General features: G+C 43.9%; 1 protein-coding gene across 2 annotated transcripts in view; it reads right to left on the bottom strand.

The window, feature by feature from the left end:
- The window catches only part of PARP1 (poly(ADP-ribose) polymerase 1), a 54,768-nt gene that overhangs the window by 2,591 nt on the left and 30,464 nt on the right, over positions 1-21,713 (bottom strand). For both annotated transcript variants that reach the window (XM_005289565.4, XM_065590568.1), the window contains 11 exons: positions 21,133-21,201; positions 18,994-19,126; positions 14,278-14,473; positions 12,688-12,816; positions 7,870-7,953; positions 5,081-5,203; positions 3,865-3,993; positions 3,256-3,354; positions 2,412-2,564; positions 1,895-2,022; positions 1,452-1,513 (listed from right to left, as the gene is read on the bottom strand). In XM_005289565.4, the coding sequence (XP_005289622.1) occupies positions 1,452-1,513; positions 1,895-2,022; positions 2,412-2,564; positions 3,256-3,354; positions 3,865-3,993; positions 5,081-5,203; positions 7,870-7,953; positions 12,688-12,816; positions 14,278-14,473; positions 18,994-19,126; positions 21,133-21,201 (1,305 nt within the window). The remainder of the gene's footprint in view (positions 1-1,451; positions 1,514-1,894; positions 2,023-2,411; positions 2,565-3,255; positions 3,355-3,864; positions 3,994-5,080; positions 5,204-7,869; positions 7,954-12,687; positions 12,817-14,277; positions 14,474-18,993; positions 19,127-21,132; positions 21,202-21,713) is intronic.

Here is a 21,713-nt window from a genome sequence, read left to right as displayed (position 1 = left end):
TTACAGACCATTACAAGCACCATACCCCTACTCTCAATGGCTTGCCATAAAAGATATTTGGGGAATCCTATGGTATGTCCAGGCTCTCTGGCATGAAGTTTAAATTTTCTTATTTCTTCAAACGAAACTGTGTACAATTGCCAGATTACTTAAGAGCCCATTTCTGCTTGCACTGAAGTCAGAGGATTCTTATCCAGTTCCCACTTATGTCCACTGGAAATCAAGCGCTTCAGCACAGCCTCACTTGTACTGTAAAAGCCAGGGGTTCTCAACCTTTTCTTTTCCTGAGCAAACCTCCCCCCAGCTATAAAAACTCCATGGCCCAGCTGTGCCACAATAATTGTTTTTCTGCGTATAAAAGCTAGGACCGGCGTTAGGGGGTAGCAAGCAGGGAAACTGCCTGAGGCTTTGGCTTCAGCCCTGGGTGATGGGCTTCAGTGCCCCGGGCTGCAATCCCGTGTGGCAGGACTTTGGCTTTCTGCCCTGGGCCCTACTGAGTCTAATGCTGGCCATACGTGGTGGACCCCCTGAAACCTGCTCACGGCCCTCTAGGGGGCCCCAGAGCCCTGGTTGGGAACCACTGCTGTAAGCTACAGATTTATATCCCAAGAGATCTTAAAAGTGACACTGACAGTGTACAGACTATATTCACTTTCCAGTTCTCACACACCATTCCCAATACAGAGTACATTTAAACTGTAAAATTAAAATGAAATTAAAATAATGAACTAATTCCTGTTCTCCTGTATAAGCCCCTCCTTGACATACAATTAATTTGGGGCCTAATGTACTGTATACTTACATGGACACTTAAGTCAGATCTTTACTAGAGTTTATATCTTAAAAATCAAAGATGCCTTTCAGATCTGCACTCTGTTTAATCAGGGGCATTTGTCAAATGTTACTCTTCCCCCAGTTCTGTGCGGATAATTCTCAAAATTCATTAATTCCCTCTACAAATCCCCCAGAAAACAGGAACTTAAGTAGCATTGTAAGAACAGCAATCGTTCCAATTCCAGCTTTTATCAGCAACAGACAAAAACAGCTATTTATTCCCTGAATATTAAAGGGATTTTGAAAGTGTTATTCAAAATCCTTTACACTATTGGTTTATCAAGTAACATCCTACCTCCAGCAATGCCCAATACCAGATACCTCAGAGACAAACACACCTACTTTATTGTTCAGTGCTACACTTGGGGGGAAATTCCTGCCTGAACCTTAAGACAACCAGCTAACACACTATGAAGCATGAAACAAGAGTCCCTCCCCCTCCCCATATGAAAATACATAAATACATTATTGAAGGTAACGTTATCCAATCTTTTTGAAGATACAGCCATAGCACAAGACTAGAATATTTTTTTCACCAAGCAAAAGCTGACATGGGATGAAGCAGCAACGATTGTTACAGTTATCGTCACCCTAATAATTTCTCAACTAAGCTTTACCTTTGACACTGTGTTTTCCCTTGGGCAACTTAGTTATGTGGGAAGCATTCTTTAGCTCATGCCTAGAAAGTAGAAAGAAGAACATTTCTGGAGGAGTTTAAGAGAACTTTCTTAGTGAAAAATAAAGACATTTAGTTACATTACTATGAAGTTATTTTACATACTATGCCTTTAGAAGACAGCTGTGGTTTCTCCTTCCTTATTATAGTTATTACTATTAAAGCTGTTTCTTTTTAAGGCAATATTCTCTATCTGCAGCACAAATTTTACTCAAATTATTCACTTATTTCAGGAGTTTCCAAAATTGTCCTGATTTAAGAAAGCTTTTAATGATTTCCAAGCAAACTACAACAGCTTCTCATTGTCACTTGGATGAAGAGGTTTGCAGCTTAGGTGCTACCTTCTACAACTCTGAGCCAGTTAATAACATACAAGTTACTTACATGTTTCCAAGGGCAACCTCTCCCAGTAAGATTAAGCCTATTGGGTCAGTCTGAGACGTGTGACAGTAGTTGGCACTCTTGGATACCATGTCCGCAAAATAGATTCCTTTACCGAACATGTAACCAGTCTGGGAGTGGGAAAGGAAAAAGGTTATCAAAATAAAATCCCAGCTTCAAAGACCAAGTTGATGTTGAAACCATCTGCCTGGAATTCTCTCTGTATTAACTAGAAGAGTAATGCTACAAAACAACCCCCAAGCTCTGTCTGAGGTATAACTTATTGGCAAACTTATAGACATGTTGCTCAGCAACCATTCTTTCTGGACAGCTTGAATAGCATTACATGTTCACAGAGGTCATCTGGCCCCTCCTTAACTAGACATTCTCTTCTTTAGGCTCTTACAGATAGCAGCCACAGGAGACCAGACGGATGGAGGGGGGAAAATGTGTCAAGAGGAACAGGATGAGTGGCATAATTATGGTTATGCACTTGTTTAACAAGTAGCATTTTACATACCACAGGAGCTTCAGGTGGAGCTATTCGGAGACCCTGTGAGAAGATGCCAGCAAAGTTGGTAGCGCGGGAGCCATGCCAGAGCAGCTGGCGATTATGAAGCTGTCTGAACGGTTTGTAACGCTGATTTTCTCCTTCACGTTCAATCTTGAAGATCTTTATCATTTTAAAGAGGGAGAAAGGAAAACAAAAATCTCATAGTTAACAGGTGCATGGAAAGATGGTCTGATCTTGAAAATGGGTTAATTTGTGCTAGGAAAGTTAACATACTAAGAGAAGCAAACTTCATACTGTCATAATCTAACTCCAGCTGCCAGTTATCTATATCAAAGGTTACACCAGGACATTTCATTACAAGTTATTTCTCTTAAGTGCTGGCGCTGGGCATAAGCAGACTCAAGGGGGCCCCCATTTGCTTTTTCAGTATGTGTTGGGGGAAAAGGGGCACCAAAATATTCCTTCATAGGGCTCCGAGTGGGCTAGCACCACTTCTGTTCCTTACCCCGCCACCCCCTCTAATTTTTACTTGCTCACAACTTTCTGAATAATTCTCCTTTGGGGTTGAAATTTTCCAGGTTTCTCTTAGGCCAAAGGTGATTTTTTCCCTGGATTTATTAAGAGACAAATGAAAATAAAAACATCTTGACAGCAAGAAATGTCTAAAAACTTAGATTTGCAAATTCCTCCCCAGCTCCTTGCCTTGAGATTTTGTTGTATTCACTCATGTAACAAGTACTTTCTATAACAGAAGCTCAGTAGTTATTCAACACACAAAAGAGACACTGAAGAAAGCAAAGGTGTATAAACCAATTTTACACACCTAACTCCCCACCCCTTCAAAACTTACATCCACAACTTTTAGATCATATGCATTGTGGGTAGAGGCATGTGTATTCTTCACATACTGCTTTATGATCTTGGCTTCTTCTGAATCTTTATCAATAACCTGGGAGGAAAGAGCAGAACACAAAAGGTTTCCTTTAAAAATGCAGATTAATGTGATCCTGTTAGGTCATTTTGGGGACTGAAAAATTCATCCTGCAGTTGGTAGCTCCCCCCACTAAATCTCTTATTTATCACTAGGACAGACATGCCTCGGGCATCATAAGTTGCTTTTTGGCCAAAACCAAAGAATCATCTCTGTGTGAGTTGAAGGGTGACACAAACTGTTATTGGAGGCTTTGGAGAGACCGGGAAATATGGGCTTTCCCCCATTCCACCCTTCAGGAACACAAACAGGGCATCAGAATTAAGAGATTATTTTTGTACAGATGGTGGAGTGAATACAGGCATATATAATGGTATACTGGGAGCTCAACATGGGGCATGATTTGTTTCCTGCTAGAGTGGAAAGCTGTATTTTTAGTTTGCCAGCAGTGCCTTATACTCCATACGAATGGATGCCAAGTTCATATTCACAGCCACTGACCACAGTCTACTATTCTATTTCATTTACCTTAATGTTAGTTTTGAGCTTTTCGTAGTTGATGTCAATTGGGTCTTTATCCCCATCTTCATTTCCACCTCTGAGAAGGCTGTAAGCGACCTCAATATCAAGCAGGTTGTCTAACATCTCCACTTTGGCCTGGATAATTTGAAGAGGTTATTTTTCTTGCCATAGGAAAGTCTTTACAGCCTTAAGACCTTGTCCTGCAGTTGCTATGAGCATGTTAATGACGAGATATTTATAAACGTCTGTGCACCACTGCCACAACACTTGGGTGGCTCACATCAATAAAGCTATTTATAGAACATTTCTGTTAACAAAAACCCACCTATCCCTATTATAAAATCAATACAGCACCTGGGCAAACAGATCTGACACTTCTCTTTAAGTGAACCATCCCAGGCTCCAAAGGAGGGTGCAGATTTCAGAAGCCCTCCCCTGTTCTGCTGCCAGCTATGGAGAGTTTAAGCTCCAGAATACAGAGCTCAAGCAAACTGGCAGACTTCTGCAGAGGGTCATGGGCATATAAGCAATTTCTCAGACAAGTGGATCCCAGGGTGTGATGGCAAAAGCAGCTCAGTATCCATGAGGATTGTGTAGAACCTACATTAAGACCTGCAATTCCTACGTTAAGGTCAAGCTCTACATCTTTCTCTGCTTTCACAAAGCTAAAAACATATCCCCTCGATTTTCCCCTTTCCATTCAGTTTTGCTACTTTAAAACTTGACATCAGTTGATCCTTTGGCAAAGATATGCAACAGAATATGGGCGGGAGTCAGGCTAGCATTTTCAAGCCTGAAAACCTAAAGTTATCCCACTTATACTGAGGAGGAATTTGGCCCAGAATCTCTTTAGCTGTATATAAGCCACAAAGCCTGTGAAGTGATGGTTAAGAGCTAGTTCAGCCTTTGCTATGCTAAGCACAGGGGACAATTCTTCAGACATTTCTGGATAACAGCTAAGCCAACTTAAACAGCATAGAAAGACGCCTACATACTTAAACACAAAGCTACACTATAATAGTCAAAGCCTTACAATGTCAAATAGGATTGCGAACAGTTCTGTCCCAAACAATGAAGCAATGGTCACTTTTAAGTTGACCTAATTAAATTCCTAGAAGAAGGTGTTTCCTCATTCACGCTTAACAAAACACAAACCTTCTACATTTGAATATCAGGTGCCAGAGCTGCTTTCCACAATAAATATCATAAGTTTCATTAATACCTGGATATGATCTAGGTTATTTAAGAGAGGTGGTTTCTTCATCCCAAAGTCATGAGGTATCAGGGTATAGAAGCGATTGGAGAGATCCAGTATCTGAGAATCACTGCCACCATCAGAAACTGCCTAAATGAGAAGAGGAGAAACGAATTCTGGGAAAGTTCTATGTAACAATAGATGCACTCAAGGTAAAAAGAAATGTTACCAATACAAGGACAGAGAAGCACAACCAAAATGATTTTATTGCTGAAATCCACTTAAATGAATAAAGGGACAGTCCTGTTAAATCACTTTCCATGTTCCAAATCAAAATACCTACAGAAATACAATCATTTTCCCGTAAAGGAACAACTGATAAAGGAATACGCTTGTTCGAAAGAAACCTGAGGTTCTGGTTCACCAAAACGAACGGCAATAAAACCGTAAGCGCAGACATGCTCACAGAGTGAACTAGAGAACAGTGGAATGAATCATTTTGTTGCAGCATGCAGCTGATGTGCATTTACAGTAAGTCTGGAAGTGCCCCTCTGCATGCCTCTTTTGGGTACCATACAGAGGACTTTTGTGAGCTTTCTGAATGATATTGACTAGCGATCCTTGAAATGCTCCAAATCATGAGCTACAGTGCCTTATAGCACTCAGAACAGATGAACAGTACAGCATGTCTAAATATATCATTAAGCAAACACACTCCCCTTCCAGCTTAGAACCTCATCTTGGAATGCAGAGAACAGAAGTAACTGCCACTCCACAGGAGTGTTGGGTCAAGCTCACTGCTAGCGCAACTCCACAGACTTCAGTGGATTAATCCCCCATTTACACCAGCAGCAGTTGATTTGGTCCTGTCTCAGGCCATATCTACACCAGGGGTGCTAGCGCGGCATAGCTACGGCATCACAGCTATGCCTCTTGTAACCCTGTAGTGTAGACACAGACTATGGTGATGGAAGGGGTTTTTCTATTGCTGTAGGAACTCCACTTCCCTGAGACACTGCAGTTAGGTCGACAGAGGCATTCTTCTGTCAACCTCGCTGCATCTACACTAGGGATTAGGTCAGCATAGATATGGTGCTTAGGAGAGTGGATTTTTTACACCCCAAGGGCTGTAGCTATGGTGACCTAAGTTTTAAGTGTAGACCAGGCTTAACTTTACATACTCCTCTACCACATGCTTAAAAGGCTGTTCTTCCTAAAGAACAACTTAGGTCTTTTTTACACTACAACACTGAAGTTGTGTCCTCTTAGGGCTGGTCTGCACTAGAAACTTACACTGGCAGAGCTGTGTCTCGTGTGTGTGAAAAGTGCACACCTGAGATGTAGCTATTCTGACCTAATCCTAATAGGCAGCAAAAGGTAGACAAAAAATTTCTTCTGTTGACCTAGCTACTGCCTCTTGGGGAGGTGGATTACCTACAGTGATGGAAGAACCCCTCCCCCGTTGCAGTAGTGAGTGTCTACACTGAAGCACTGCAGCTGTGTCACCATAGCATTTTAAGTGTAGACAGCCTCAGTTACAGATGGTGTGATTAATAGTAATAGTGTCCTCAGCAACGGGTTAATTAAAAAAGAATGAAGCAGCCCCTTTACTGCAGCCTAAAGTATGTACCCTTCCTCCATTAACTTTTAGTTGATCAAAACAAGTGTAACCTCTATAAAGTACAAATGCAGCAAGGAATCCAGCTGCGATCTGAGCCCAGAATGACTTCTGAATTCCCTTGCTGGTTGTAAAGTCTGTTTCTTGCTCACCTGATCTGGAAAAAGGGGTAAAAAGTGAGGTGGCAAAGTTTACAGATGATACTAAACTGCTCAAGATAGTTAAGACCAAAGCAGACTGTGAAGAACTTCAAAAAGATCTCACAAAACTAAGTGATTGGGCAACAAAATAGCAAATGAAATTTAATGTGGATAAATGTAAAGTAACGCACATTGGAAAAAATAACCCCAACTATACATACAATATGATGGGAACTAATTTAGCTACAACTAATCAGGAAAAAGATCTTGGAGTCCTTGTGGATAGCTCTCTGAAGACGTCCACACAATATGCAGCGGCAGTCAAAAAAGCCAACAGGATGTTAGGAATCATTAAAAAGGGGATAGAGAATCAGACGGAGAATATCTGATTGCCCTTATATAAATCCATGGTACTCCCACATCTTGAATACTGCGTACAGATGTGGTCTCCTCATCTCAAAAAAGATATACTGGCATTAGAAAAGGTTCAGAGAAGGACAACTAAAATGATTAGGGGTTTGGAAAGGGTCCCATATGAGAATAGATTAAAGAGGCTAGGACTTTTCAGCTTGAAAAAGAGGAAACTAATGGGGGACATGATAGAGGTATATAAAATCATGAGTGATGTGGAAAAAGTGAATAAGGAAAAGTTATTTACTTGTTCCCATAATATAAGAACTAGGGGCCACCAAATGAAATTAATGGACAGCAGGTTTAAAACAAATATAAGGAAGTTCTTCACACAAGCGCAGTCAACCTGTGGAACTCCTTACCTGAGGAGTTGTGAAGGCTAGGACTATAATAGCGTTTAAAAGAGAACTGGATAAATTCATGGTGGTTAAGTCCATTAATGGCTATTAGCCAGGACGGGTAAGGAATGGTGTCCCTAGCCTCTGTTTGTCAGAGGGTGGTGATGGATGGCAGGAGAGAGATCACTTGATCATTGCCTGTGGGTCCACTCCCTCTGGGGCACCTGGCATTGGCCACTGTCGGTAGTCAGGATACTGGGCTGGATGGACCTTTGGTCTGACCCGGTACGGCCGTTCTAATGTTCTTACCTGCTGAACTTCGTTAAGGATGGAGTATGCACTCTGGATCTGCCTCTTGCTCAGCTTTCCCAGTGGCATCTTCTGGAGGTCAATCTAACAAGGAGATTTGTTGAAGCAATTAAAACAGGACTCCATTACAATGAAACCTCTATCGTTCCTCTCATCTGGCCACCAGAAAGATCTGAGTCTCCAGGCAGAATACATCATATAAAAATTAAAACAGTTCAGAGCTGGCATTTATCTGCACGGATTGAAGAATGAATAGAGCCGTGCAGCCAGAATATGGACAAGTTATCTCCCAATGGGACAAAATTACGTCTGTAACTTAAGATCATGTGCAGTACGTGGGCTGAACAAAATAAGTGTTTCAGTATAAGGTTTAATATTTACCTAATGCCATAAGCATTCATGACCTTTTACAATTAGGTCTACTGCTGGAGAAACTAATATAAAGGGCAGTTTGAACATAATAAAATATCCTTCAGGAGATCACATAATGTGCCCAGTATTTTGACTGCAGTAACAGTCCAAGCGTACTCCATTTTCAGCACTTGCCCTTGTCACCTGTAAACTGCAGAGTAAGGCATGAGGAAGTTGTATTCTGTATTTTGCATACAGAGTGCCCCATCAAGGCACATGTTAACTAAAAGTGTAATCTCACAGTACAAGTTATGCTTCTGTTTTCCACATTTTATTTACTAATTTATTTTAGAAATAGATGTTGCCTGGCACCCCCTCCTATCTCATCCTCCCCACATTTTGGGCAAACTAATTAAACCCCCCAGACCTTAATTCTTCTACTGGTTCACCTCTCAAGACCTTCCCAGATCTCTCTCTGGCCTGGTAGCAGTTTTGAACAGCTGGAGCTTGGGAGTTATAGATTAAATCTAGACCTTTTCATGCACCAGCTTTGTAATGAAGAAGTATGCAGCAGCATTTAACAAAGCTCCATTTTAATTGAATGGTTTACAAGAGGTTATGGATATGCTCTATGGACATTAGCAGTCCTCACAGAACACCCCTCAGCTTGTCAGGTCAATACTATTTGTGTAGTTAGAGCACTGACAGGCACCAAGTCCAAAACCCTCATCCCAGAGAGGAAAAGTGTAGAGTGGCTAGTTCCAAACAGGATTCAATGGCAGAACCCTCTAGGAAACTCCACAAATCATTTACTGTTGGATAAATTCTATTTTATTCATTAAATTTAAGTTAAAATTCCCAGCTACACATGCACACCCCTTCTGCAAAGGAACTTGAGATTCTCTTCTGAACCAGTGAGCCTTGCCACCCAAGTGCTGAAGTAATTTGCATGATAATTTGCACCTTGTATCATGGTACAGAGATTTGCTTCCCCCTCCTGCTGCATCTATAACGTGATGAAATCCAGCTATAAAGATAAACCAAGCTGGACTGAGAGATAGAAGTCACAGCCTCAGCTATGACAGAGTGCAACTTACGATATCTTGAGAACACTCATGCAGAGGGACACATGTACTTTCAGGAGAAATAAGACAAAGATGGTCGTAATCAGACAAAACATTCTCAGTGATGACAATTTAGGCTTGCCACTGCCTAGACCAATACACATTCCCTAACAGCAAGATCTATTAGACCTTGGCTACACTGGCGCTGTACAGCGCTGCAACTTGCTGCGCTCAGGGGTGTGAAAACGTTCCCCCCCCCCGAGCGCAGCGCTGTAAAGCGCCAGTGTAATCAGCGCCTGCAGCGCTGCACGCTCGCTCACAGTGCTGCAAGCTACTCCCCTCAGAGAGGTGGAGTACTTACTGAAGAGCTCTCGCAGCGCTGGCGGCGCGACTATACTCGCGCGCTGCCGCGGCCAAGTGTAGCCAAGGCGTTAGACTGTTATGTAGCCTCCCAAGAGACCAGGTCTAGGTTGAAGTGCTGGAAGCCCCTTCTTCAAGTCACTTAAAATTAGCATTACCAGGGTGGAGTGGACTTCCATCTCCTACGGCTATACAGGAAGTAAAGTAGCAAACAAGATGTAAAACTATGATTTTAAGCTGCAAAGCAACATGGATCTGATCTGTTTAACTTTGGACAAAACAGCACAGAGATCATGACGGATCAGGTCTAGATCAATAATATAGTCACTTTGCTGCTGCCAAATGCATCAGGTATATTGTCAGAATCACCTCCAGTGCAGTCACATGCACCAGGTGGAACATGAGGACAAAGCAACACAGAAGCTGCAGACACATGGGCTACCAGCAGCAAAACAGTTAATACACCAATGCTTCACGAAGGGGTAATGTAGTACTTCGCCCCAGTGCTTGATGTCAGGGTCTCCATCCAGGAATGAGAATGGCCAGTACTAGGGTAGTTCAGGTCCTAGTCCATTTAAGCAGGTGTTTACTACAAACAATGGTGTGAAGAATTGTAACAGGACTAGTACAGGGTTAAGTGAGGGGAAGTCTTTACAGAATCAGAAAGCTGAAGAAAGTCTTCAGGTCACCCCCATCATGGAAATAATCTTTTATATCACAGCAAGTCTACCAGCAAAAAGCCTGAAGCTGCCAAAGCTATCTACACACATTGGGAGTGCCTGGATACAGTGCAGTAGATAAAAAGCACATGAAATCAGGCGGATGAAAGGACCCCATGGGGAGACTGCACACAGTTTTTGGCTCCCTAGCAGAGGCAATATTCTTCCCTCATTGGAAAGAGCTGCTGCTCCCATGCATGGGATAATAACAAAGCCATAATCTAATGGGAAGAGCAAGTCTCCATTCAAGCTCCAGGGGCCATACAGAGCCTCAAATGGCACAAATTAGCATGGGTCCAATGGAGCTAATTTTCTCCAGATGATCTAAACAGTACAGGAAATGGAGAATCATTAGCACTTATTTTAGAGGCTTTAATCCAAAATCTGCTTTCAAAAGCCACAGAATATACAGGAAAATCTGTTATCATAGATGCTTCAGAATGTGCTTGCACATTAAAAGGACTTCAGGTATACAGCGTTTCACTGCACATGACAAACTGAAGTGTAGCTGTAGAAAAGGTGGTGTGCAAATTAATCTGTATGTCACAGAGAGCAAACAACACCTCTTTCAATATGCAATTTTATGCTAGGTGAATTAAACTACCTTTATAGGCTGACCAAAGAAAGCAAGAGAGAAATGTTGTTGAACATTACAGATGCCCTGACATGCAGCAGTTCACCCACAGCATTAAAAATAGATTTGGAGACTGCAGATGAAAGTTAATACACAAGTTTATATGCACGGGGTGAGACAGGCATATGGCCCTACTTGAACTGTGGGATGATTATCAAAAAATAGTGGCTGAGTTGTGGACAAGCCATGGAAAATTGCGGAAAAGTAATAATGGACCTTATTATTTGCAGTAATAAAGCCCATTATTATTTTTCCGCGATTTTCCGCTGTGGGCTGCAAGGGGCCCCCACTGTCAGCCTTGCGCAGAAAGGGGCTCCCGCTCTCAAATTGCAGTGGAAGCCTAATATTGTGGAATCCGCAATTTCCGCAATATTGGAAGTTAAGAAGGGCCTTAGGCAGGCACTACCAGACCACTCTTAGCCCCACCTGTTTGGATTCATAGCTATATGTTATCCTAAAGACATGGGAAGAAGGGTGGATCACAGCACTTTTTTCCTCAACTGAAAGAGTGGTGAGCCACTGACCACAGGTCTACACTACAATCTTAAGTCGACCTATGTTAGGTCCACTTACAGCCGCCACAGTAATTACTACCCTCCTTCTGTTTGTGGTGCGCATCTTGGGGGGGGGGGGGGAAGCTGAGAGCCAAGGCTTTCAGGTCTGCGCAGCTCCCAGTTGGGAGCAGGGGGCTAGCTGCTTGGGGCTTCTTGCCTCCCATCAGCTGGAGAGAGAGAGGGAGGAAGAGAGTCGGAACCACAGGGGCAGCAGGAAGTGGGGAGCCTGGATTGCAGCAGCCCGGCTGGGGAGCCAGGAGCCAGCTTTCTTTTCAATTTCACAGCCGATGTAAGGAATGCAGAGTGTACACAGACACTGCGTCGCCCTAACAACACTGACATAAGGCCTACCCCTCTTGTGGGGGTGGAGTTATTATGTCGGTGTAATAGGGTAACTTACATCAGCGCGAGCAAGGCTGTAGTGTAGACACTGATATAGTTAGGTCGATATAAGCTGCCTTATGTCAACCTAATTCCGAGGTGTAGAGCAAGCCTTAGAAACATTACACAAGAATCCGGCATTTAACATGGCTAAGAGTAGGAAATAGGCTTTATCAAAACATCACCTTAATGCACATATCAGCTTTCTGTGCACCTCCAGAGCCTCAGTTATTTAAATTTACTAATAATAGTTTTACTAGTGTCAGGGCTGCAGACCCAGAAGGGTGTTTCTTGCCTCATGTATCAGTGGCCATCTGAGTTAAGATTCCAAAACCTCTACCAGTGGTGATGATGTGCATAACACAGAGGAACACAGAATGATTTTCCTGTTCCTAGGTTGAGCTTACAGGATGAGCAGACAGAAAAGTCTCCTTTAGATTTACAAGCTGAGAACATTCGATACAGACATCACTAATGAAAGATGTGCCAAGATGACATTTGTATAGTTATGAATGAAGTGGCATTTACAGGGATTTTTTAAATTAAACTAGTGATAAAGGCTGGTTAGAACGAACACACACACACACTCTCTCTCTCTCGCCTGATTCAATGTCCTCCCAAGTCAATGAATGATTCCCATTGACAGTGCTGGATCAGATCCACAGTGCGAACAGCCTGCTACTGCCAGCATAACTATGGTGTCTAGTGGGAAGGCGTGACTAGAAACAAGGAACATTAAATAAAAGTGCAAGTACCTCAAATTCCACCATGGCTTTCTTCATGCTCTCCACATCAAAGATCATCTTAATAAGGTCCTGGACTGGCTTAGGAAGCTTTGACTTGGTCCCAGCACTCACTGTCAGTTTCCTCACAGCTTCTTCATCCTAGAAAGAGTAAATACAAACATACCAAGGGATAAGGGAAATGTATTGATTGTCATGGTAACAACTCAAAGCCAAGTTAGAGAGGGCACACTATTGCACAAATGACTGAATTTGGTGGGAAATGTGAGGTATTGCTCTGAGAATACAAAGCAATGGGTCATTAAGTCTGTATTAAAAAAAACTGAATAATCGTTAACTTGACATATGTAATTTCAAGAGGTGCTCCATGTAAAAGCAAGTTAAATTTAGAAGAACATATTTTTCATCTTCACACTTGTATTTTGCTGCTTCACCCAAGGCCATATTAAATAGATTTTCTTTTTCAACAATATTTAGCATGTATGTAGATCTTGGTCTGAACTAGGGGACTGTGCTTTGTTTGAACTTCACAGCCTGTACTAATCATTTTCAATACATTTCTATTGTAAATTTTTCTATTCATGGTACAGTCTTCTGTTGACCACAATACCATCTGTGTGTTCTCCTGGCTATAGATCAAAGATGCTGTAGCCTGATCAATAAAGCATCTGCCTTGTACTTCAAAACAGAGTTCAGTGTGCGTTGAGGTTGTAATTTTATTAACAGCTCATCAGTGTAACATTCTGAATTAATGCAGACTACTTTGCTAAAGCTACGTATTTTTATATTCAAACATTTCAGTTGACATCCAACAATTTGGCCATATGAATATGTGATAGCTAGAAAATATTTTCTAATTTTTTTGTTACTGTTATCTTAGGGGCTATGTTCAACAACTGTAGGTTTAAAAAACACTCAGAAGTATGATTCAAGTTGAGGATATCCCTTTAAGTAAACTCACAGAAGTTCTCAGGGGTCAGAAGAGGGAGAATTCTTGTTTTACTATTTAAACAGCTGACTCTTTTCTGCAATGGCTGATTTCTCGTTTTTGGTCTGTTCAGTATATGCATTTGACAGAACTCTGGGGAAGAGCCAGTTTTAGTGTTTCCTCTGTTTGGATGGGTCACTCACAGCGGTAGGGGAGAGAGTACTTTCTTAAAACTAGGAAAATGAGATTGTGATGTACAACTGGCATTGGACTCGGGGATCCGGGCAGTACATGAAACTACTTTTGACTCACTGGTGTTCTTTTAACTTCCCCAATTGAGAGGTCCCAAAAGTGGGCACACAGTGTCAACTCAAAGGCATCTGAGCTAACTTTAGTTTTAACACTTTTCTAACATGACTAGTTATCTATTTAAATGCACTGTTGTTTGCACCTGATCTACATGGTAAGCCACTTGGGGTAGGCTCAGTATCATCTTACACTCGCATAGCACTGAGCACTTTAGCACTCTGCCTAACGCAAAATATCCGGATTCCTGCACCTTATTCTTTTGTTGAACAAATACATTCAAAAAGTAAATAAGATAATGCAGGATAAGCATTTTCCTTTGTGTAAGAAAGAATTATCTTCCCAGCACAGGAATATTAGAGAGTTACCTGTCCATAGTCTATTTCCAGGGGGTAGAATTTTTTGGGATATTTAGTGAAGTTCTTGGAATGCCAGGAGTTGCCCGTTTTCTCTTCATACAAATTCAAGAAGTGCTCAATGGCATCATCTTTAGATGGCATCTGCTCCAGTTTGTTACTCCCAATCGCAGTGCCAACACGACCCCAAGATCTGAAAACCCAGTACCTAGAAGCAAACAAAACAGGAAAAGGGGACAAGTAAGATCTCTGGATCTCAGTTCTAAATGAATCTGATCCCGCAATAAAGACTGCGTGGACATAAGCATAGTATCAGAATCATCCATCTGCGTTATCGTTAAATAGAAGGCTCTCTAGTTTTAGAATGACTACACACACACACACACAATGGGGCAAGTTTTTATACATCAATGCCTAGAGCTACCAAAAAGTGGCTGCCACAGAAAGATGTGCACACTATTTAGGCACCAATATTGAATTTGATGTGTGAATGTAGTACTGAAGGCCACTAGATTAACAGCTCTGGAGGCAAAAGTGAGGGTAGCAGCGAAAGCTTTCCTTTACTGTCCTATCATCATGCTTCAACTCTGACCTGGCGGGACCTTCCCCAAGGCCTGGTCTAACGCAGTTTTTTGTACTAATTTCACTATTTCAGTTGGGGGTGATTTTTTTACTGAAATAATCAAAGGAGCACACGGTTATATTACAAAGGAGCCTTTATACTGGTAGAACGGTGTCCACACTAGGAGAGTTGTACTGCTTTAGCAATATTGATATAGTTAAAATGGGGCCACTTCTGTGTATAGACAAGCCCTATGGCAGAGAGCCAGGCAACCCTTTGCAATCTCAGGAGATGCCAACTAAGTTATCACCTGGTATCCATTGTGGCTGGGATGCTGGCACTTGATCTATGGGTAGGGCCCTACCAAATTCACGGTCCATTTTGGTCAATTTCAGGGTTGTGGGATTTTAAAAATAGTCTATTACATGGTTTCAGATGTTTATATCTGAAATTTCACGGTGTTGTAACTGTGGGGGTCCTGACCCAAAAGGGGGTCGTAGAGCTGTTGTAGGGGGTTCGCGGGATTGCCACCCTGCCTTCTGCACTGCCTTCAGATCTGGGCACTAAAGGCAGCACAGCTGCAGAGCTTCCTGAAGCTGAGGGAGGTACCTGGAGGTAGGTCTGATCTCTCCTGGAGGGCGACCGTACAGGGGAAGAAATCCCGTCCTGCCCCAGCCCCGCCAGGACTAGCAGCTAGAGCCTGGTGCACAGTAGGAGACCCCAGCTGGGCACCCCCAGCCCTACCCCTCCCCTACAATAACTAGATTTAAAGGGGGGAGATCTGATTTCACAGTCTGTGACATGTTTTTCATGGCGGTGAATTTGGTAGGGCCCTACCTATGGGACCTGGATTGAAACTAACCTTGCTTCATCATTGACACCCAACAATAGCAACCAAATGGTAGAACACCTCTTGCTCACTACCAACGTGAACCTCTCATCTCTAGTCTGCCAGTTCAGCTCTATGGTCCATCACTAGTCACCTGCGCCATCCAGTCCTCCCACCTACACACCAGAAAACCTTAAATATTGATACCTTAGTCCAGGGATAGGCAACCTTTCAGAAGTGGTGTGCCGAGTCTTCATTTATTCACTTTAATTTAAGGTTTCGCATGCCGGTAATACATGTTAACGTTTTTTAGAAGGTCTCTCTCTATAAGTCTATATTATATAACTAAACTATTGTTATATGTAAAGTAAACAATGTTTTCAAAATGTTTAAGAAGCTTCCTTTAAAATTAAATTAAAATGCTGATCTTACGCCGCCAGCTTGCTCAGCCCACTTCCAGCCTGGGGTTCTGTTCACCTAGGCCTGCAGCGGGCTGAGCGGGGTGACTCGAGGTCAGGGCAGAGGGCTGGGGTGTGTGTCAAGGTGCAGGGCAGAAGGCTGGGTGTTGGCGGGAGGTCAGGGCAGAGGGCTGGGGTGTGTGGAGGTGCACGGCACAAGGCTGGGTGTGGAAGGGGGTGTGGAGGTGCAAGGCAGAAGGCTTTGTGTGGGGGGAGGATCAGGGCAGAGGGCTGGGGTGTGTGTGGAGGTGCAGGGCACAAGGCTGGGTGTGGGGGAGGTTCAGGGCAGAGGACTGGGGAATGTGTGGAGGTGCAGGGCAGAGGGCTGGGGTGTGTGTGTGTGTGTGTGGAGGTGCAGGGCAGAAGGCTGGGTGTTGGGGGAAGGTGCAGGGCAGAGGGCTTGGGGGGGTGTGGGGGGTGCAGGGCAGAAGGCTGGAGTGCTCGGCTCGTGGGGGTGCTCCCACCCCCCTGCCCTGAGTGGCTCATGGCAGGGGGCTGGGAGGGATATGCTCTGTCCCACCCCCTTCCCCAAGGCCCATCCCTACCTCTCTCTGCCTGCTCTAGGGAGCAGCAAGCACGCTGCGCTCAGCTCTGCTGTGCTCTGCTCCGCTCCGTCGCCGGCAGGGAGAGGGGGGAGGAGGAGGGGCCGGAATGCACCACGTTGTGGGAAGAAACGGGGAAGGGGGGGGGGGAGAGGGGCATGGCTGCCGCAGGACCAAGCTTCTGCCTCTTGCCCTTGCAGGGGAGAGCAGTGGGCGGGGGGGCTGAGTGGGGCGGGGGGGCGGGACCCCCCCCCCCCCCCCCCCACACCGCTCTCCCCTGCAGGGGCAGGAGGCAGAAGCTTGGTCCTGCGGCAGCCAAGCTTCCCTCCTCCCCCTTCTTCCCCCAGCGTGGCGCTTTCCGGCCCCTCCGCCCCCTCCTCTCAGTGGGCAGGCAGCGTGCCACTCAAAATCGGCTCACGTGCCGTGTTTGGCACACGTGCTGTAGGTTGCCGACCCCTGCATTAGTCTGATTGCTTTGCTTGTGTGCTGTATCCCTTTCTCCCCACTCTTTATTCATCTGTCGTTTTACATTACATGTCTTTGGGAAAGGGATCAGCCTCTATCTTGCAAGCAACTAACATGTTTGGGCTCTACTGCGGGCTAAAGAAGACAAAACTGCAGAGTAAGATTAATTAGGATTTCAATGCTTTTTTGTTATCAATGCCCAACTTTATATCACACATAAAAACATAGGGGCATGGCTACAAATGTCAGATTTCACCGCTACTCATTAAGCGTTTGCCATAAGCAGCAGCACTGTAAGTGGGTTCAACTTCCATTTGAGAGAGTCAGAGTTGTGCCTGCTTACATCAAGGCTGAACTGGCCTATAGTGGAGCCAGAGGAGATGGTTATTCAGAGAAATTCTGGTGGCTCTTGGGAGTCGGGGGGGGGGAGAGAAGGAAGAGACAGCCTCAACTCTTGTGACTGCACAGACAAAGGATCCAAAGTGTCTGACATTAAAAGGAGAGAAACAAGGCAATTTAATAGTCGAAGTAGCAATCCAGAATGAAGCGAGCAAGCGGAAAGCCCACAATTCCCATTTGTGTGGTTGCCCAATGTCATCTTCTATGGCGCTGCAACTCCACTGTCTATATCCAGTCACTGCTGTGGCTAATTTTTGCTTTGTGAAATGTGGAAACTGAACAGAATAATGCAAATGTCAACTTATTATGGTCACACATTTTGAAAACAGACACTATGAAATCCTTGTTACGCATGCACAACTTTAAACTAAACTATCCACTAACTAGGCAAGACTCCAAATCCTAGTCTAAATTTAAAAAAAAGAGAGAAACTGTCAAAATACAATCATTTACCCGTCCGGCTGTGGTACTGGCACTATCTTAAAGAGTTTTTGCATGACTCGTAGAGATACGATTAATCATTTTTTTTGATTTGCCAGCACTGAATACCAGTCCTGAAATTTCATCACATACTAATCACAAATCCAGATATGGGAACTGGTAACAAGAGTCCAATTTGAAGTACAAGCAATTTAAAGTATAAGTCATCCACAGCTGAAATAGGCAGCTTATCTGCAGCCCTTAGCTTACCTTGGTTATTGTGCATTCTCTCTGCTCCAGGAGAATCCATTTTCCCCAAGGCCCTCTTGACCTCACCTTCCTCAATAGTCTAGCATGTGCACAATTCTGATGTATGCTTGGCTGAGACTGGGCATGATGCTTCCTGGTCTTTTTCAATGCACCTTGCCAAGCCTCAGGGTACTGGTTTCTACATGCTTCACAGATGTGGAGCAGCCTGACACTGAGCTAGCCTCCAGAGGCTTCGCAGTCAGCTGATACCGAACAGGAGTTAAGGAAACAATGCAACCTGCACGTCTCTTCATAAACCATGTCCCAAAATTAAATCATGCCAAATCCTGCCTTGCTGCTCTTGAATGCTGAGACACCGGTCCCAGGACATTATAGTTTGGGTGGTACATCATTTAATTAACCCTAATTCTATAGCTAAAAAACCCCAACTGATCAATCTGAGATGTTTTCACTATCAGTGGAATTGAGCACAAACCAGACTTGCTCAGGTGCTTATCAATTCCTAATTTCCATTTCATCCTGTAGGTTTACTTTTTTCATCTCACTCTATTCGGCAAAAATGAAACTAGATTGGTCAGTTTCACTTCCATGTTTTCATGCACTTATGCGATGTTGCTCTGTTTGGGTTTCCAGAACTACAAAGGAACTTTTCCCATACAGAACAAAACAACATCACAGCAATTTTTAAAAGAAGTCATGAAGACATTTCTATTTATATCTGGCATTTGTAAAAAAAAAAAGTACTGTAAAAAACCCCACATTTCCATGGGAAATTAAACCCACCTGATCTCTCTGTCATCCTCCAGTAGCTGCAGTTTGTAATAGGAATTGGTTCCTCTGACGATATCTACCAGGCCGAGCGTGGCACTGAAGATTTTACCACTCTTTTCAAAGACATGAGCAGAGTCCTCCAAACCTATGAAGAAAGGTAGTGAATTAGAGCCAGGGTGAGGTAGTCATTTTGTATCTCCTTTCCTTATTCAGACTAATTTTGTGTATGCAGACTTAACCAAGAGATGTTAAGACACACACGGGCACAAAACTGGGTGACTGGGCAACAAAATGGCAGATGAAATTCAGTGATGATAAGTGCAAAGTAATGCACATTGGAAAACATAATCCCAATTATACATATAAAATGATGGGATCTAAATTAACTGTTACCACTCAAGACAGAGATCTTGGAGTCACTGTGGATAGTTCTCTGAAAACATCCACTCAATGTGCAGCAGCAGTCAAAAAAGCAAACAGAACATTGGGAATCATTAAGAAAAGGATAGATAAGAAGACAGAAAATATCATACTGCCTCTATATAAATCCGTGGTACACCCTGTGGTGGGGTGGCTGCCCCACGCCCTGAGAAAAAGGGCTGGAACAGGCCAGAGAGGCTGTGCAGGCCAGCAGCCAATCAGCAAAGGCCTGTGGAGAGCCAATCAGGGCCGGGCTGGGCCCTATATAAAGGATGCCTAGCAAAGGAGAAGGCAGTCTCTCCCTGACTAGCAAGGGAGGAGGACTGGCTCCTGAGGTAAGGAGGTAGTACCTTGGACAGAGCAGTGCTGGGCAGGCTTGGGGAAGCAGAGGAGAGCTCTGGCCCAGTTACCTGCCAGGTCCCTGCTAAGAAGGGTCGAGAAGGTGCACAGGGCCAAAGGGGAAGCAGCCCAGAGAAGATAGGCGGACAAGAGGAGAACGAAGGAGGGCAGACAGAGGCTGCCGCTACAGGGTACCTGGGTCGGGACCCAAAGTAGCGGGTGGGGCTGGGTCCCCCATTCGCCCCTTGCACTGCACCTGGCCACAGAGGAGTGGGGCCGAGACAGACTGCTCCTGAAATGAGGGGATAGACTTTGGGGGTGAGAGTGGAGTAGTGGGCACTGCCGGAGGGCAGTGTCCTGAAGAGGACGCCGCCGAGCGGGGAGCAATTCAGGTCCCAAATCAGCAGAGCAGATGACAGGCGAGACCACATGCAGAGGGCGTTCTGCAGCTGACAAGAGCTAATTCCTGAAGCAACCAGCAGGAGGCGCCAGCGGTGGTGAGTCGACACCCCGTCACACACCCACATCTTGAATACTGCGTGCAGATGTGGTCACCCCATCTCAAAATATATATTGGAATTGGAAAAGGTTCAGAAAAGGGCAACAAAAATTATGAGGGGTATGGAATGGCTTCCATATGAGGAGAGATTAATAAGATTGGGTCTTTTCAGCTTGGAAAAGAGACGACTAAGGGGGAATATGATAGAGGTCTATAAAATCATGACTGTCGTGGAGAAAGTAAATAAGGAAGTGTTATTTACTCCTTCTCATAACACAAAACTAGGGGTAACCAAATGAAATTAATGGGCAGCAGGTTTAAAACAAACAAAAGGAAGTATTTTTTCACACAACGCACAGTCAACCTGTGGAATTCCTTGCCAGAGGATGTTGTGAAGGCAAAGACTAAAACAGGGTTAAAAAAAGAACCCTGTTCTGTTCATTCCCTCTGGGGAACCTGGCATTGGTCACTGTAAAAAGACAGGATACTGGGCTAGATGGACCTTTGGTCTGACCCATTATGGCCATTCTTACGTTCTTATGCATGGAGACAATGGAAAAGCCATGGTTATCTCTATGCATATGCAAGATGATCACCAGCATTTAACATTTCACCAAGCAAACATTTCTTCTATGAGGCAGGGCGAAAGGTGCTGAGAATCCACAACTCCTAGGTACCTCAATGGGAACCAAAGAGAACTCACGTCTCAGGTTTGGGCTATCATGGTTCATTTGCAGGGGAGAATTTAAAACAGAATTTGGTCCACTGGTTGGATCATTAGCTTCCCCGGTTAGGGCTGGGTACTGGCAGGGAGTGCTATGAGAACGCATGGATTCAAACTGATCAGACTCTGGCTAGGATGGTTGGAGGCACAGCTGGTTTTCTGCACTCACCTGAATCAGGATCCACTGCTGCTCCTCCTTTAACTGTTAACTTCATTTTCTTTTCAGACTTGCTGGTTCCTGAAGAAAGAGATGGGAAGACCTTAAATTTTTAATCTGATAAAACAGGATTGTCTGAAGAACTCTCCTTGAATCAATGCTCAAGTTCTTTAAAAGCACGAGAGTAGTTTTCATTCTGTCTGGATTCACACTAACAGGTTCCACTTTTATAAAACACACTGCTCTTTTAAAGCAATGTTAGAAGTCACTGCACTTTGTCTTCCAGCTACACTGCACCTTACGTGATCTAACCTGGGGACTGACCGTCTACTGAGGTGACACCCATCTTCTCCCCTCCCCGCACCAAACAGGTGGAATGTTTTAGTTATCCTGCTAGAATTTTGGTGACAGTTGCTTTCATAAATTAAAACCTGGACAATTGTTTATGAATGATACATTCAGATTCTATTGCTGTGGGCCAGGCTGCTAATGCAACATACAACATGTGGTGGAAATTTTAAGTTTGGGGGTCACAAACTCTGTTCCTCACCTCTGAGCAATCAAAGGTTGGAAGGATCCATGGAGACAGCACA

The sequence above is a fragment of the Chrysemys picta genome, chromosome 3 (assembly GCF_011386835.1).
Source record: "Chrysemys picta bellii isolate R12L10 chromosome 3, ASM1138683v2, whole genome shotgun sequence".
NCBI classification, from domain to species: Eukaryota; Metazoa; Chordata; order Testudines; family Emydidae; genus Chrysemys; species Chrysemys picta.
This window is presented reverse-complemented; position numbering and strand designations above follow the sequence as displayed.